This window comes from Ostrea edulis, chromosome 8 (genome assembly GCF_947568905.1).
Source record: "Ostrea edulis chromosome 8, xbOstEdul1.1, whole genome shotgun sequence".
Taxonomy (NCBI): Eukaryota; Metazoa; Mollusca; class Bivalvia; order Ostreida; family Ostreidae; genus Ostrea; species Ostrea edulis.
In genome coordinates this window covers 18,179,144-18,199,173 of record NC_079171.1, presented here as the reverse complement: position 1 = coordinate 18,199,173, position 20,030 = coordinate 18,179,144, and the positions used below count along the sequence as shown (strand labels likewise).

Sequence of the window (20,030 nt, the reverse complement as noted above, 5' to 3'; positions counted from 1 at the left end):
TTCCTCATTTCGACGACTTTTACGTAAAGGTATAGAGTGCTGGTCTTCCCTTTCCATATTTTCGTCCATGGAAGATTCTGTAGACTGCCTTACTGGATTATCTTGATTCTGGGGTTTTCTGTGAATTTTACGGAATTAAACGTCTGTCTTCCTTTTTCAAGGTTTTCGTCCAGTGGACTGCCTAATTTGTCATTTTGGACTTGTTTTCATCGCTAAATCTGTTGCAATACAGAGTATGCTCGTTAGCGTTTACTATCTCTCCAATACCGGTATTTTCTCTGGGTATTCATTGCCTGCGATTAATTTGCATACACAGTACCATGTATTATTTCATATCGTAGTTTCATTCATTGTTTCTATGTATGCAAGATTTTGTAATGTATGCAAACAGCTGAAAATGTGACAGGCATTCAGACATTAGTCAGAGACACGGGTGTGTTATAGTAATCTCTATAGGTGGTGCTATCTGAATGACCGACGATTACTTCGTGAAGCAATTTGGTTACATCGTTGTAATACTTTATATTTTATAAGTTAAGCATTGTATCCGTTCTCTTGAAATGAGCCTTGTGAAATTGGCATGCATTCGTTTGACTATCTGATTCGCCACCCCCCTTTTATTGAATGATATTTTTTTGTTTTGATGTGAGTCATATTTCTCCTGGTGTATAAATTTTTACATGTAGTATATATTTAGCAGTACTTGTTTATTCCTTTGCATCCTAAACCTGTCCTTCTGAATTTCATGCTTTAAAAATTTGTTGATATTCGGACTTGAATAAAATTTGAAGCTTTAAATGATTGTTGTGTTTCTACACGTGAATATTACTGTAGCGCACCCAACCGGTTTCGTATACATGTATACACATTCCGCTAAATCCACCATGTTTGTTGTGTTTCAATACAGGATTAAACACGATCGTTTTTGGTGTGATATGACTATAAGTATCTCGTTAAGAAAGGAGTGTAATGACGTCGTTTTTTGTAATAACGAGAAATCGCTCTCGTTATAAGGGATAGTGTCTTACTTTACCGAGTGACCATCTAATGGTAACGACTTAGTTCGTTATATAACGAGTTCACATCTCGTTATAACGAATTAGTATATCTCGCTTAATATCTCTGTATATCCTTACGCGATTTGATCATCTTTCTCTTTTGTCGAGCATTTGAAGTATCCGTTTAATGAAATTTAATCAACAGGTATAAATACATTAAATTAAAGTCACAGAAACATGACCATTGTCTATTTTATTCTCGGAGAACAGGTATGATGAAACAAAACAATTCTCTGAAATACACCACTGTGATAATATACGTACTTCTGAGAGAGAGAGAGAGAGAGAGAGAGAGAGAGAGAGAGTTATAAGAGCGTTCTGGATTTGCATTTTCATCGAAGGATCCAAATACAGCACAAACTAATGTTATGATGTAAATTGGACACTGATAATGAGTCAATATACATACATGTACAACTACACATTAAGTAATGTTCACACTTACAATAAGGTAAAAGGTGGGATATGTATATACAAGATAAAACTCATGTATTGTAGGTTGCAAGCTGGTTTGTTTGGTGGGTTTTTTTTTTACTACCTTAACCCTTTAACGCCCAGTGACGCCTTTTGACGCCTTTTATGTGCCGACGTGATTAAATTGGGGGAGTTTTGTTAATAATTGGAATACAATGAAACAAATCATATTTTCTAAAAGTAGAGTAAAAACTAAACAATTTTTCTACTCAAAGTTTTTCTGTGCGATGTTGGGAACTAGTCGAAAACATGCATTCAAAATCGCACATCGTTACCGGAAAGTAGGAATTTTAAGCCGAAATGACAAAAATTGTGTTATATTCTGTTAGTAAAATCTTTTCTAAAAAACAAAATATTTAAAAACGTATATCATGCATGTATTCGGAAAGGTTGAAACATTTGCTTCATTTTTTCTTACGGTCATATTTAGGTACGGGCAAGTGTCATAGACCTATTTCTTCATGAAAGTAATGCATTTTATAAGTTAAACGCGATAAAAATGCACTTTGACATCATTTGACATTAGCGTGCGTGTGTATTGCGCAAATAGATTATATAACGATACATCCCTTTAACTACCAGAAATTTTCGAGTTTTCCTTCAAAGCAGATACAAATATTTCAAATTGAAATTAAAACATTTTCTAGTCACATTTTCGTAATATAACCTATACATATTCTGAAAGGAAAAATCTTGAAGATTTTAATTATGCACTAAAATGTGGTGTAACGGTTGCCATGACAACAAAAATACCCCACAGATCCCCAAAAATGTGTTTTTTTCACCAGTTTCGTCACCTAAAACACACAAATTGAATGTTTATCAGCCATCATTTAAAGAAATTTTAGGAATAGTTGTATTCATATACATGTATTACATGCATTCATGAAATTAAGTGTCATTTATTGTAAATATAATTATACATGTACATAAACATTGAAGTACAAGATGCGCATAAGTTACAGTAGACTGCCTGTAAATATTGTAAAATGTTCCTTAAGGCCAGATGATATAAACAAATTTTTCTACCTTTAGCACTGAAGAGTTCCCATGGTAAAAAAAATACTTTGGTTGGTTTTGGTTTTCTCATTTATAGTTGTTTGGAACTCTTCTGTGTTTTAAGAGCAGGAAAGGGGGTCAGTAAACAATGTAAACAATTGTGATGCCAGAATCATTCAGGAAAAATTATTAGTAAAAAACGTCATCAAAGGTTACAGAATGCTAAGAAAGGTTATGCAATGAAAATTAAAACTTTCTCTACGCATATTTTTAGAATATAACTCATAAAAATTTCAAAATGAATAAATAAGTTTCTAATTATGCAGTGTAACGAATTTTTACAGTTACCATGGCAACTAAATGAGTCCATGAATGAAAAAAATATGTTGTTGGTTTTTTTCGGTACAATTTTGTTGTTGATTTTTCATTCCTTCCTTCACATGAAAATACAAATTGACCAGTAAACTGCTACACAAGTTTTAGATTATGTAGTATGATCTGATGTTATGGTTGCCATGGGAACACAATAACCCATAAATCGCTAAAATGAGTTTTTCATCATTTTCTTCCCGTGAAATAGAAAAATTGTTCAATAAGATTACACGAAATCGACAAGTTTTCTAAGATTACACTAATCGACAAGTTCACTAGGATTACACAAAATCGGCAAATTCACTAGGATTATATTATTTTCAGAAATGTAGATGTAAGCATTTAATAATTCCATAGGTATTCAAAAATCAGAAATTAAAAAAATCAGAAGTACATGTTTAATGACACGGCTTTGGTCATATATATTGTGTTACCGATTTATTCATGATTACTCCGTTTACCTGATCGAGATAAGACTCACAGCGGGTGTGACCCGTCGACAGAGAACACTTACTCCTCCTAGGTACCTGATCCCACCTTTGGTGTGCCCAGAGGTCCGTGTTTGCCCAACTCTTAATTTTGTTTTCCATGTTGGAGTTATAAGATTGATCACTGTTCATTATTTTCACCTTTTCATTCAACTTGTTACCGTCAATAACTCTATCATATCAAAACATAGCCAGTCAAGCTACTTTACAGCACATATATTGAATGTCATTAGAAAATACAAAATTTAATATTGAAGCTCTTTAAGAAACATTTTTGCGTCTCAATATTGATATAACAATTTAATCAGAAACCTACAACATCGAAACGAGACAATAGAAATGATCAAGGGAAGTTAGATCAGAGATCTTAATCTTCTGGCGAGGCAGTACATCTTATGCGTAATTGCCGTTCACTATTCACTGTTTTGTCCGTTGGGCAAGGTGTTTTGATCCATTTGAGTTGGATAGAATCATCGTGAAGTCACGCAGTATGAAACATCAACGAGAATTCGCCTGAGGTGTGCGCAGAGGTATAATTTCGTTCGTTTAATATTAATAAACAAATTTAACTTACTGTTTTTAAGAAATTCGTACACAGGTTGCAAATGAAGTATACACTATTTAAAAAAAGTATGTTGTTGTATAAGTTGACAATATTCATCAGAATTTTAATTAATTTTATGAGATTTTCAATATTATCCCTGTCTTGTGCCCCAGATCTTGTAATGTCGGTATATTGCAATAAAACAATGTTTCGTCAGCTGACAGAAGAGCGTTTGAGGACTTAAAACACATATTTCGATGTAAAGAGAGCGAACACAGTTATTAGATTCGAGATGAATTTTGAGGGATCAAAAAGCTTTCTTGTTTGTAAGTAGTCTATATCTTTTTATTTATTTAAAGTTTGAAAACAATATATATACAAATTGTTATTTGATTATATATGCATTCTGGTATTATTCTGAAAAGTCAATAAAATGTCCTTGTTTGTGATAAGGATCTATGAAGTAAAATGAAAATCTGGGACGTCAAATATTCAATGGCAGATATGCATGTTATTTTAATAATTTGAATTCGTAAATCAGATGAAAATCGGCGAAAATCCTGCCACACCATAAATCATATTAACAAAAGTGTTCCGCCATTCCTTCAGTATGATAATAATGAAATACTTCAGATTTGTCTGGGGACGTGCTTCATAAAGCAAATCATATTAAATGAAATATGTATTATGTCAGACATATATATGAGAGTATATTTGATAGATCAATGAAAAATCAGCGAACTATATGATGCTTCCAAGGATAAAATATAATTTCTTTGGTGTAAACATGAGATGGAGAAATAAATTTATAATGTATTTAGTGAATAAAAAGATTTATTTAGTACGTGCATGGGATCTACAAGTTTATGATTTCTTTGTTGCAAACATGAGATGGAGAAATTTATATTGTATTTAGTGGATGCAAGATCTACTAGATAAAGATTTATTTAGTACATAAATGATACATTTAGATGATACATATAAATGAATTATTCGGTGCATACATGAGGAACGTCGAAAAGAAATCGACTCTATGTCAGAGATACTCTCATACGATTACATGACATTCCCGGGAAAGTAAATTAATTAAATCTTCGTGATATTCCCTTGGCTGCCCCTACCTTTTATCCGCGGGCCTGACCGCTACATAGCGATACACATCTGTTTTGTCTGTCTTCTGTCACCGACCCCGGGACATTGTTTATTAAATAATGAGCAACTCTCTATAAAAATAGTGTTACTTGTTAACATGTTTCTTTCTTCCATCAATGCACCTACTAGATCGTTGGGTGTTTTTTTTTTTTAATTCTCTATGAATAATACTTGTTGGTTATTTTTATGTTTTGTTTGTTTGTTGTTGTTTTTTTGGTTGTTTTTTTTTTTTTTTTTTGTTGTTGTTGGTTTTTTGTTTTTTTTTATCATTTGAACATTAAGCATTGATTTTTCTCACCGACGATGAATAAGCTATCTTTCTTAAGGACCATTTTGAATAAGCCCAGCATTTATGAAGCTATTTGAAAGGATACATGACATATCTATGTAAACCATCTATACATTTTAAATGGGATATCAAAAGGACACCTTAGTTTCCCTTGTTTGAATATTTCTTTTATCAAGTCCTGTGATCGAAGGTATATCGGCTAAGAGAGGTAACTGTCAACCCTAAAGATGGACATTACTCATTTTTACAAGATAATACACATAACTTTGTTAACCAAGCATTCCTCATATTTATGAGATAATGCATTGACTTTAGTTTACTAGAAGATGGTGCAACTGTACTTTGCGGTCATTGTAGTACAAAATATCTATAATAGAAATAAAGTCATTCAAATCTCACTAAGAATATGTAACTGTGTGAGTAAGTATAAGTAAGTGGCTATGTACATTTGTAAGTAACTGTCTACGTAAATTTGTGATATCAAGTTAATAGATGTACAATGTATGAGTAAATATCTACATTTCTAATGCTTTAAAAAAATGTCTTTGATATCTTATCCCCTCGCGCAATTAGTTATACTGTTGTGCGTGTTCGTTTATCTGTAAGCTTGTGGGCAAGATTCAAAGAAAATCATACACCTGACGGTAATAACAGTTTACATACTTATTTCGCATTGAATTAGTACGAATTCAATTTATTTACACGGTCATTGATGAAATAATTCTCAGAATTTTGATTAACAATAATACTCAGCGAAGCTTGGACGGGTATCCGTCCGCAAAACAAGGCTCTAAAGGTAAACACGTATGTAAAAGAAAACTTGAGAAAATCAGCAAAGAATAGAGATAATCTCTACATACGTTCACTAAAAATTTTGTGATTCTTATGGGTGCCGACATTTTGTTTTGTTCGTTAGTTGCTTCTACGGTTATTCGTGTTTTAATTTGGAATGCCAAAAATACAAGACTGACGTGCAATTTGTAATTCAAACACTTAGTTTGTTAAAAATGAATGGGATAATTATTACTGTTACAGTATTTAGCCAATCATCAAATAAGAAAAGAGTAATACGACTAAATAGATGAACGATTTCACGAGTTTCTTTAAATGAAAACATACGATATATTTATACGCTTACGTTTTTACCACTTTGAATTTGTTGGTTAGTTTTGTTTAGTTTTAACTGTCTTTTAAATTGCAATCGGGATGTATTATTGTGTATAATTGTTTGAGAGAGAGAAAAAGTTGGGGTTAAATGTGACGTCACAATGCACGGTTTATGTCTGCTGCCTTTATATTCCCCGCTTTAAATGAATATTGTCTATCCTCATATGCCCCCCCCCCCCCCCCTTCATATTTAGATGTTACTGGGCGTTTAGCGCAAAGGGAATTTCACAAATTTTAAATGAATTGTGATTTATCGTACTTAACGGAATTATGATTATCACTTGGGACACGCCAATTCATGCTTCGCTCGGTCCAACGGTCACACCGTATACATATTAATTACGACTGAATTCATGTGCGAATTAACAATAAAAAATAATAAATGAACGAGTTAACTATCAACTTGTGCTTTCCTTTTTGTAGCAGAAAGTCAATCTCTACCCAGAGTTATCGTTCCTTACACTCACTTACACCTCTGTAAACGTCTCAAGGGTTTTACAAGATTTTTGTAAAATGGCACGTATGCTCAAATAAAGTATGGTTTTGACTTCAGTTACAAAAATATACGTAAATAAATAAATATTGAGCAGATGTCAAGTCTTTTTATGACACAAGAAGCATTGATTTGGGTTGAAACGTAGATATTGGGGTAGTTCTATTGCACCAGGACTATAGATAGGTACATGAAGAATATATAGTAATGGAAAAAAATATACAAATAGTTGCTTGTCCTACATTTTCCAGATATTTTATAAAATAGTTCTTAGTTTTATTAGCCATAAAAAAGTGGATTTACATGTGGAATAACATTGCTTATTTTGAGACGTTAACAGAGGTGTAAGTGAGAGCAATGAACGACAACTCTGGGTAGAGATTGGCAGAAAGTGGGTAGGGGTATACATCAAAGTCATATTATGTCATACTAATGAAAAATCATATTTCCCTTTTATATCAATACTTGTATTTCATATTGGACAGGTGTAGTAAATAGATTACATGTAATCCATACATACTGACGCTGGTGCACAAAAGGTGTTCGGAGCAGGTACCCCTTTCTCGCTTTGATGGTCAGAGTATCGTGCGGGGGGATTTAAACACATTGCAAAATCAAGAACTTTGACATTCTTAAAAACCTACTTTTTATCTGAGGCCTTCCCTCTCGGCTTCATACCTTTTGTTGGACCATAAATATGTATATGAATTTCTTCAGCAACTGACATTAGTTTCGTGTCTGCATTCATATATATGCTATGAATCATGGTGACACCTATATGTTGTAAATCAACTTTTTCATGAAGCACTCGACTACACTTGACATTTATCCTAAAGTTATTTTACACACTTACACACGCAATATCACTTCAAATATTGGGTATTTCCATTGTTTTAAAGTCGGTTGACAGTTTTAACAATTTTATAGAAGCAATTCTCGTCCCTTTTGAGTATGTGTGTCACACTTATTCAACATTGCAGGGGATTTGTCATTATTCAACAAAACTTTATAATATGTTTATTTTCTTGCTAAAGAGGAATAATCGCGTGTTGATGACTTTAGCATCAAGCTTGCGTGTATGTTGCCGTATAACGAAACGTTAGCGCAGATACATCTTGAGGCGTTGTTTATTGTTTTGCGTTTTGAAGTCTAAAGTGATATTTGTCAACTAAAAATTATATAACAACATTTCTTTAAGAATCGATATTATTTTTAGAACATCACAGTATTCAGCTTGCGCAAATAACTTGTTGTAGTGGTCATAAACCATAGATCTGCATCAATAAAATGTTTATCATCCATCTGTGTGTCAATAAAATCTCATTCTGTGATACAAAAAAAAAAACCCCAGAGAGAGAGAGCTAGATAGAATTTCTACAAGATACTTACAAGCTTATGCTTTACTAATGCATTTATGTATGTATTTCATATCGTGAGGAATTGCTCCACTTAGCGGTGCTCGTTACAAATTGTAATGATAGGCATTTCCTCATGATCACAGTGTAGTTGTAAACCATGCGTTTATGAAAATAGATTATTTAATGAATATAGTACTTCTATTTTAACAACTCAGAATTCGACAGAAATGAAAGTTGAATGTAAATGTGCTAAATAGCATCTTATGAAAATGAGTATGAACTGCGAGGCTTCACGCAGGCATATTTGGAAGCGCGATAGCTTAATTATGCAAGAAAAGTGAGAATAATATGTTTGTTTTACGTCTCTTGGAGAATTTTACACTCATACTGAGATGTCACCAGCTGTAGATGACGTAACACTTTAGACTTTTGCTTGGCGGTCAGGGCTGTTGTCGTGAGGGTTCGCTATTATGCGCCTGGTGTGTCACGGAACCTCGGTTTTTAGGTCTCACCTCTAACTGTCAAGCGTGAGATGCAAAGGTATAATCGGGGCTCACATCCACAACCTCCCTGTCACTAAGCGAACGTTCTAACCACCACATGTGTAAATAACCATTTATCTAAAGTAACTGAGAGTATAAAAAAAAACATGTTGCAACCCTTCCTTTCATGTTTTACATGTAAGTATTGTGCTTTCAGCGGACCTGTTTGATAATTATGCAGACTTGGTGGCTGATCCGTCGTGTGTTTGCAGCGGAGGATTTGGTGAGATATATTTTTCTATATAGTTTGATCTCTGCTGTTAAATGTATTTTATTGCATACATGTACGTCATCATATTTACTCTGGTCGAGAAACATTTAATGGTATATTCTTATTTGACAAATGAAAAGGGGGATTTATACATGAAAACTGTTTTGCATTTATGTTTATCAGCCACCGTTGACAAAATCGACACAGTCCCGATTGTGCAAGCATCAGCTCCTGCGATTGGTGGATTAAGTCATGAAGATACAGCTATATTGGCAGGAATTCTAACCGGGCTAGCAACCTTCTTGTTTCTTGCCTTGCCCATTCTTTGCTGCCTGTGTCCACTTCCATGTTGCCCGTGTTGTGGTGGAGGAGCAGCTGGTAGTAAGAGCAAGAGAACAGCGGGTGCTATAGGGGCAGCCAAAGTAAAAGAAATGGAGACTATCAGGTAAAACGAGCTTTTACACAGATTACAGATTTTTCTAAACAGATTAGAGATTATCAGGTAAACAAGGTTTGATATGAATTAGAGACTATCATTTCTATATGAATTAGAGACTATCATTTCTATATGAATTAGAGACTATCACTTCGATATGAATTAGAGACTATCACTTCTATATGAATTAGAGACTATCACTTCTATATGAATTAGAGACTCACTTCTATATGAATTAGAGACTATCACTTCTATATGAATTAGAGACTATCACTTCTATATGAATTAGAGACTATCATTTCTATATGAATTAGAGACTCACTTCTATATGAATTAGAGACTCACTTCTATATGAATTAGAGACTCACTTCTATATGAATTAGAGACTATCACTTCGATATGAATTAGAGACTATCACTTCTATATGAATTAGAGACTATCACTTCTATATGAATTAGAGGCTATCAGGTAAACGAGATTCTATAACAATATATTACCACAGAGTCGTCCACTTCTGCTTCATACTTAAATATTTTATTGAAAATAGATATTAACGGCAAACTAACAACTCAACTTTATGACAAACGGGATGATTTCAGCTTCTCCATCGTCAACTTCCCATATTTATGTAGCAATATTCCATTATCACATGCAAATGGTGTTTATATCTCTCAACTGATTCGATACGCAATAGCTTATTCTGCAGTTTTTAAATCGAAACAGGCTACTGACAAAAAAAGTTGATAGTACAGGGGTTCCAGCAGTCTCGTTTAAAGTCAGCATTTCGCAAATTATATGGTCGATAGAACGATCTAGTTTGCCAATACAACCTATCATTGGGTCAAATGCTGTCTGACGTGTTTCATACCGATTGTTAGGCCGTTCTTGGCACACTGATTTTGACTACGGATAACTCTGTTTAACTGATCAAGACATAGGGCTCATGGCGAGTGTGGCCGGTTAACAGGGGATGCTTATTTCTCCTAGGCACCTGATCCCACCTCTGGTACATCCAGGGGTCCGTGTTTGCCCAACTCTCTTTTTTTGTATTGCTTATAGGAGTTATGAGATTGATCACTGTTCGTTATATTCACCTTTCATTAAAACAATAAAGCGGTCATGATAGTGGTTGCACTTCTCAAAGGACATTAATTTTTAAAAAATCGACAATGCTGCAAATTACTTGTTGAAACTCAAATAATCGGCTACATAGTCATTGTAGCATTCATAATCATACTGAATGCTGTTTTTAACGCCTCAGCGGGAATACCAATTTCATATGACGTCAGCCGGAGGTGCCTTAGTCATTCTCATAGATTAAATGATTTTTACAAGTAATAAGAAGGATTCTATGTTAGGGAGAGAATTGGTCAGGATGAAAAGCATTGATATAGGAGACTGGATGTAGAATGAACGGAAGACAACTAATCCTCTTATATTTAGCCGCAGAAGCACGGACGTGGACTCTGTACACAGTTACCGAACCTTCAATAAAGAATGGGACAAGCTGGACAAATACGACTATGACAATTTGTACGAAGTGTGAGTAATTTTTGGCATTAAAATATTATGATTTTTTGTCACGGTTTAGATTGTCACACTTTTATAGGATAGGAAGTGGCACGTGATTGTAGACTGTGTAATTTCGTGGAAACTACATCGCCTTAATGTTGGATTGATGTTAAATGGTTTACAAATTAAATGAATTTATAAAGAAAACTAATTTCTTGACGAAAAATGCATAGAATTAACAACAAGATGATTATTTTTAGTAGTTTCTATCAATTTTGATAGAGATCGGTATTTTTTCTATGGTAAGATTCAAATCTAAAATATAGCAATTTTTCTGAAATTCATTGTTTTGAAAATATATTTGTCTAATATATTTTTTTTCCAAGTAACATGTTTCTTGAAGATTTTAACAGCAGATTTAAAACTATGAACAAAAAACCGTTATAATTTTGATAGATAGTTTTTATTTAAAAAATTAGAACATTTATATGGCTCTTCTTCCCAGGTTTTATAAGATATTTATATCATGCATAAAATGAAAGCGAAGTTTGGATGTTTGCAAACAAAACTCCATTGATATTTTTATTATTCCGGAAAAAAATCACAAAAAATTCACATAAAATAATTGAGAGCTTGTTTCACTCTTTCGATTGTGAAATCATACTTCATACGAGGTGTTTTAACGAGCCTTTAAATAAAATTTTGGTGTAATGAGCCACCTTAAATCAGGCACTTCGCAGGGTACCGAATTTTAGAGACAGAGAAAGAAAGCACCTATAGAATCGCAATTGTGATACAATTATTTTGTTTCTGAGACATGCTAGTAACTTACAGAATCGCAATTGTGATACAATTATTTTGTTTCTGAGACATGCTAGTAACTTACAGAATCGCAATTGTGATACAGTTATTTTGTTTCTGAGACATGCTAGTAACTTACAGAATCGCAATTGTGATACAGTTATTTTGTTTCTGAGACATGCTAGTAACTTACAGAATCGCAATTGTGATACAGTTATTTTGTTTCTGAGACATGCTAGTAACTTACAGAATCGCAATTGTGATACAGTTATTTTGTTTCTGAGACATGCTAGTAACTTACAGAATCGCAATTGTGATACAGTTATTTTGTTTCTGAGACATGCTAGTAACTTACAGAATCGCAATTGTGATACAATTATTTTGTTTCTGAGACATGTTAGTAACTTATAGAATCGCAATTGTGATACAATTATTTTGTTTCTGAGACATGCTAGTAACTTATAGAATCGCAATTGTGATACAATTATTTTGTTTCTGAGACATGCTAGTAACTTTTCAACATGACATGAAACCCCATACTAGAATAGAAATGAAAATACTTAAGTCGCAAAGTAAGAATACACGTTCATACGATCTTAATCCATAAATACAATACACCAGCAAACAGCAAATATGTGCACTTTTCGTGTGTGTAACTATTTATAGCCAGATGATTAGACCCGTGCAAGTTTGATAAATGTACATGCATGGAGTCGAAATACACATAGCACACTAGAGTGAGGATAATTCCCTCTTTTGACCATTCTGTTATAAAATACACAAACACCAATCTCTTGAATTTATACAAATTACAAAAAATAACAAATAAAATACGAAACAAATTTATCTATTTCATGGACAGAAACAAGTTGGCAATTCATGACTTCTGTTGTTTATTTTTTCGTTGTGATTTATGCTATGGTTATCGTGATTTATGCTATGATTATCGTGATTTAATTCAATTACTTTTTGGTGATATATCATAATGTTATCACATCATGTAATGTTGTTCTCGTGGAATATAGTATGGCTAATGCGATATATAATATGTCCATCGTAATAGATGACATATTTAACGTTATATATGATATTCACGTCTGAAATCATGATATACAATATGGTTAAGAGAGAGGTAGTTCGGTTTGGTGATCGGAATCAAAACACTGCTTCAAAAATTACATATGATCGAGCAATGGAAAATTAGCATATATTATCCTCTTTATACAGGGACATGAAACTTCCAAGAGCCTGGGTGGAATCTCTGAGAGGGTAACTATATCATTATTTTCTTACACATAATTAACTACCTACAAAGTACAACATTATTTGATTTAATAATTTGTAACATGGAAACCCGCTGCTAGAACCTCCGGAGCGATACACACCGGACTAAGGTGTCCCGAGTACAATAACACAGCGGGGTCTCGAGTAAAATAACACAGCGGGGTCCCGAGTACAATAACACAGCGGGACTAAGGTGTCCCGAGTAAAATAACACAGCGGGGTCCCGAATAAAATAACACAGCGGGGTCCCGAGTAAAATAACACAGCGGGTTAAGGCTTTCCGAGTAAAATAACACAGCGGGGTCCCGAATAAAATAACACAGCGGGTTAAGGTGTCCCGAGTAAAATAACACAGCGGGGTCCCGAATAAAATAACACAGCGGGTTAAGGTGTCCCGAGTAAAATAACACAGCGGGGTTAAGGTGTCCCGATTAAAATAACAATAACAGCATAAAAAATATTACAAGAAACCCAGTGCCTTCAAATCAGTAAAGCTTCTTAGAGTAAATAATACAAAAGAACTTAATAATTTAGGAAAGTTCCCAAAACAAGTCACGAAGTTACGATCTTCATGTAATTTATGAAATGTACTATCAACGAAAACTGAAAAAATCATCTGACAGAGTTAAACATATACAGCTTGAACACTGGATAATGGACTAAAGGTAGTAAATAGCGAGAAAATATTAATGACATTTTCCCCGCGATACAACCATAGACCTGTACGTCGTGACGTACTTTTATATTGTGACATCATATTAATTTTGTGAATTGCATGGAGGTACATTTTATTATGTTTGCTTTAACTTTGCTCGGGACACCTTAACATTGCTGTGTACGTGGTCGGCTTTCTTTTTTACAGCTAGATTGCAAGACATACTAGAAATTTTGTTTTGAATAATTAAATAAAAAAACAATCGAAACCAGTTACTGGAGCTTACCAAACAATACCTGATTGGTCATCTTTGTTTACAGTTAGAGGATAAGACCTAGCTGAAAGTGATTAGAGACGCGAGTTTTCATTGGGCAACCAAAACACTCGTAGCAATCGTATCGATTTGGGACTTCCAAATTTATGGTTTAGCGAGTGTTAAAAGAATGAAATGCGTTCTCGTCGAAGATATGTGGAAGTGATTTGATTGATTAATTTTATATTGCCTATGTTCCGCTGGAGAATTTTTCACCATATGGAGGCGTCAACATTGTCGGTGAAGGGCTGCAAAATTTAAACCTATGCTAGGCTCTTGCGGCTTTTGAGCAGGGAGGGATCTTGATTGTGCCACACCTGCTGTGACATGGGGCCTCGATTTTTGAGGTCCGCCCCATTTAGTCGTCTTTTACGACAAGGAAGGAGTGCTGAGGACCTACATGTATTTTGGCCCAGATCTCTACGGATCCATGTAGAAGTGAACATAAAGTTCTAGTTTCTAGTTTGTTGGGTCTCATACAACCAGAAAGCTTGAAATAATCCAATTGTACAATACGTACGATCCTTGCAGAGACAAAATCATACTACTTTCTCTATCATTTTACCTCACTCAATTCAAGGTACCGGCATGAAACATGACGGACATACAATATTTAGAACCATGCTTCTTCTGGAGTTATCGTTATAGTGTATATAGACGAATATGGAATTAATAGGGAATAATCTAATAGAGAATCATAAAATCTAATAGGGAATCATACCAACTTACAGAGAATCATACAAACTAATAGGGAATCATACAATCTAATAGGGAATCATACAAATTTATAGGGAATCATACAAACTAATAGGGAATCATACAGACTAATAGGGAATCATACAAACTGATGGGGAATCATACAATCTAATAGGGAATCATACCAACTTACAGAGAATCATAAAATCTAATAGGGAATCATACCAACTTACAGAGAATCATAAAATCTAATAGGGAATCATACCAACTTACAGGGAATCATACAAACTAATAGGGAATCATACAAACTAATAGGGAATCATACCAACTTACAGGGAATCATACAAACTAATAGGGACTCATACAAATTTATAGGGAATCATACAAACTAATAGGGAATCATACAGACTAATAGGGAATCATACAAACTGATAGGGAATCATACAAACTAATAAGGGGTCATACAAACTTAAGGGGATCATACAAACTTATAGGGAATCATACAAACTAATTCAGGAGTCCATGTTTGTCTATTTTTATTTATATTTTTTTATATTGTTTATAGGATTTGAGATGGCTCATTGTTCATTATCTTCCCTGTATACAAATTAATAGGGAATCATACAAACTAATAGTGAATCATACAAATTAGTAGGAAGTCACACAAACTAATAGAGAATTATTCAAACTAATAGGGAATAATGCAACTTCATAAGTAATCATGCAAATTAATAGGCAATTAGACAAATGGGGAATTATACAAGTTAATACCTAATCTTTGAAAGTATTAGGTCGATTGCCAAATGATAGGCATTTCTTTGCATGCTGATTTTGACTACACATTACTTCGTTTACCTGATCGGGACAGAGGTGGATGCTTTACTCCTCGTATTCACTTGATCAGACTTCTGGTATAATGAATCACTACATTATTATATCATATAAGCAGATTTGTTTCGATCGATTGATTGATTGTTTTGCTGTTTTCCGCCACACTCATCAATTTTTCAGTTATCTGAAATTATCTTGTCCGAAAGTAAACTGGGAAACTTTCTCACTTACCCGCGCGAGCGGGATCAAACCGGCGCCGACCAGAGGTGACAGGCCGTGTGATTGTGAGCGCTATGCTCTATCCACTCGGCTACGGAGACCCTGATTTGTTTCGAAATTTCAATTGGTTGAATTCATCCGATTCTGATAATGAAGTGAGAGCGCGTCCGCGGAATGTGGTATTGGATGGGGGGAGGGGGGGGGGGGTCTGCAAAATTGCAAAGCTTTGCCTTTTTGAAATATGTACTAATTACATGTCTTTCATGATTAAATCATTTCGTGCTACATGTAATTTGATAAATTGTTTTACGGTGTAGTGAGCCACCTTAAGGTCATATCCGACTTTTATTTGTTGAACGTTATTTGAAGGAGCAATCATTACCTATATTTACGTTTTAAGTTTGACGCGGCCCTGACAAGAATGGGGCTAAAATTCACGACCTCTGGTTACGAAGTGAACACTCTGGTGAGCTACCGTGACCGGTCATTATCATCAGAAATAACAAACTAATGAACAACTACATTCTTATAATGACTCACTACAGTTTTAAAGTGCATCACTACATTTTAGATCGGTGATAATTATATCCCCCGAACGAAGTTCAGGAGGGTATATAGGAATCACTCTGTCTGTCTGTCTGTCCGTCCGTTCGTCCATCTGTCTGTCTGTGCAGATTCGTGTCCGGGCCATAACTTCTTTGTTCTTTGACATAGGCATACCATATTTGACACATGAGTGTATCACCATAAGACGATGTGTCATGTACCTTCATGACCTCCATATGACCTTGACCTCAAGGTCACAATTAAAGGTTTTCACAATGGATTCGTGTCAGGGCCATGACTTCTTTGTTCTTTGACATAGGCATACCATATTTGACACATGAGTGTATCACCATGAGACAATGTGTTGGGTACCTTCATGACCTCTATATGACCTTGAACTTTGTCCTCAAGATCAGAATTGATTATAGGGTTTTGACATAGTCATACCATAAGACATGGGTGTATCACCATGAGACTATGTGTCATGTACATTAATGACCCCTTTATGGCCTTGACCTTCGATCTCAAGGTCAAAATTGTAGGTTTATGCCATGGATTTGTGTTCGGACTATATCTTCCATTTTCTTCTACAAAGGCATACCACATTTTTACACTCGAGAAAGAGGTAATTTTTACCTATTAACAACACCCTTTGGGAAATTGGGGTAAGCGGGGGATATTCTTAGTGAGCATTGATCACAGTACCTCTTGTTTCAGAATGTTTTATGTCTAACGAAATTTATTAATTCTTTTTAAAAAGGATTTGAGAATATCTTTCATATCTGTAAAAGGATAACTCAATCCTAATATATCTATTAGGTATACACGTACATGTAAGACAGGAGTCGCTAATATCTCATGATTTGCATATCAACTAGAGTGCCTAATGACCAAATTGACCACAAACTACGCGAACTAGAGACCGGTTGGGAGGGACAGGACATCAGGAACTACGAACTGGAGGCCCTTCGGCACGAGAACCTGATGAACTTTGATGCTGGATATCAATCTGGTTCCGGTTCAGTTGGGTACAGCAACGCCGCCTATCGGGGAGATGGATTCGGTGAGGTCATGGGATCAATGGGTGGGGGAATCGAAATCGAACGTACTCGGCAAATCAACATCACTACAGCTGCGTCACAACTTCCGGAGCAGGAGTACATAATGGAGAGGGAATTTCGTCAGTAAGTAATTCACTCAATGTAGTCTTACATGTACAATGATTTTCGTTTGACTTACGGATTATGGCGCATGGTTCATTATAATGAAATGACATTAGTGTTACATCGTCTATGATCTCAGTAGATTTGCCGCCTAGTAAACAGATAACGTATTTATAACTGTTATTTTCGGGGGAGGTCTGTGATTTAAACCCTCGAAGGAAGCAAATCATATTTACACGTTTCCAATTGCTGCGATTGCAATACATCTTTATATATAATATAGTGAATTTCTCTGTGCTTTATATTCAACTATTTCTTTACTTAAGGCAATCTTGCAATCTTTGTGCAAAATATTTCAAATGCAGTGTGCATCTTACATGGCCCTCTTAAATTTAAGTTAGATGACTGTATCCCATTTCCATTATCAATGACCGTGTAGCGTGTAATAGCGTGGCAAGAATTTCATCGTCATCGAAAGCAAGTTTTTAGACTTGCCTAAACGGTCGAGCGATCTAGCGCGCTGGTTCCGCTGGTTGAGTTCAACCCCGGGCAGGGGCGTAAGGGGGTATCAATATAATAGCGAATTTCTCTATGCTTTATATTAAAATATTTCTTCACTTAGGACAGTCATATATATATATATATATATATATATATGTGTGTGTGTGTGTGTGTGTGTGTGTGTGTGTGTGTGTGTGTGTGTGTGTGTGTGTGTGTGTGTGTGTGTGTAAAGCTTCTGAAGATTTGAAATGAAAGCTCTAAAGCTTTACTAAACGTCTTCGTGTTTCATTTTTATTTTTTACCTATATATATATATATATATATATATATATATATATATATATATATATACAGGGAAGTCGTTGTGTCCGAGTGGACTTACGTGGATTTACGCACTGGTTTGACAGTCTTGCTAGGCGGTGGGTGCCGCAGGTCGCTGGTTCGACCCCGGGCTGGGGCGAAAATTTTCAGTACCTAGTTGTGATTATTTAGTGCTTTATATATTAATTAATTGATTATCACATGTATCGTTTAGATCCTAGGGATAAACGTAAGGTTGGGTGTTATAATTGTTTGTTTGTGCTTTATATATATATATATATATATATATATATATATATATATATATATATACAAAGCACTAAAATAACCAGCGACACGAATAGCCAGATTGTCAAATTTTCGGGACGCCTTTTCGTTTGTCCTGAAAAGGCATACCATATTTTACACCCAGGAAAGAGGTAATTTATACCTATTAACAACACCCTTTGGGAGATTTGGGGTAAGCGGGGGGTATTCTTACTGAGCATTGTTCACACTACCTCTTGTTTATATTTGGTGTATTCATGAACCTTTTGTATGGTAAGATTGTCAAGATGTAAAAACAGTTTTAAATATATTTTGGATGTTCTCGTAAAATAGTACAGAAATTATCAAAACAATATAGACCGTTTATGAATCCTACTTACCCATGCATCCCCGTAATTTTTTTACTTTTAGGGAGCTGAACGGTTTGGACAATGATAACTTTGAGAAGATATACACCACCTATCGGAGGTTGCTAAACGACACAAAACAAACCTCTTTCTGAAGAGTTTCAATATTCCAAGATTGAATGTAAATTGATCCATTATTTCAATATTATAAATTGTGCTTAAGAAGTGCTTTATTGCAATGCAACCTACACGATATTATTGTTTTGTTTTTATATGTATCACATACAAATGTTGATTTGTTGTTTTATTTGAATTCATTGTAGTACGGTAAAATATTTCAAACATGACTCAACGGCGGATGACAAATTAACTCTTTAGTTGATCAAAAAGGTTAAAGATGAGCAACTGAACCTGATAGAAAATAACCACTTATCAATTATGCGAATTTATATGTATTCTTGACAATTACCAATATCGGTTATGACACAAATATGCTTTACACACTGACTTGTACATGTAATATGTATTTAAATTTTATAAACATACATGGTCCGGGATAGTCTGCCAAACGTTCCTCTTTGAGAATTTATTGATTTCATAAGAAGCTTAAATTAAACAATAAAATGCTTTCTTTGTTGTATCATCGTGTGATGAAGGTAGCAATTGCAGAAAAAATACATAAGTGGCTTATGCAAATTTTTTCTGCAATAATTGCTACCTTCATCACCTGATGAAAGAACAAAAAAAAGACATTTTGTTGTTTATATTTATATTCTAATGTAGTGTTCAAAATTATAAACTAGAATTAAGATTTGTTACAATAGAACAGTCAATGCACCCTTTGATCTTGATGACACTCTATATTTGGTAATGATTTGGCAGACAGGTGGTACTAGAAAACCGAATCGAACTAGTTTGCAACAAACATGTATTTATTGCATGATGAAAATAAAGTCAATTTCAAAAGAACTATAAGAGAAAAGATTCAGTG

The 20,030-nt window shown here is 34.5% G+C and overlaps 1 protein-coding gene across 1 annotated transcript; it reads left to right on the top strand.

Moving 5' to 3' along the window:
• The first annotated feature begins 4,126 nt into the window (after positions 1-4,126).
• On the top strand, positions 4,127-19,287 carry LOC125662900 (uncharacterized). The gene is made up of 7 exons (XM_056147051.1): positions 4,127-4,261; positions 9,094-9,159; positions 9,331-9,592; positions 11,027-11,125; positions 13,124-13,165; positions 17,319-17,624; positions 19,104-19,287. The coding sequence occupies exons 1-7, from the start codon at positions 4,228-4,230 to the stop codon at positions 19,192-19,194; spliced, it is 900 nt and encodes a 299-aa protein (XP_056003026.1). The 5' UTR covers positions 4,127-4,227; the 3' UTR covers positions 19,195-19,287.
• The last annotated feature ends 743 nt before the right edge of the window (positions 19,288-20,030 follow it).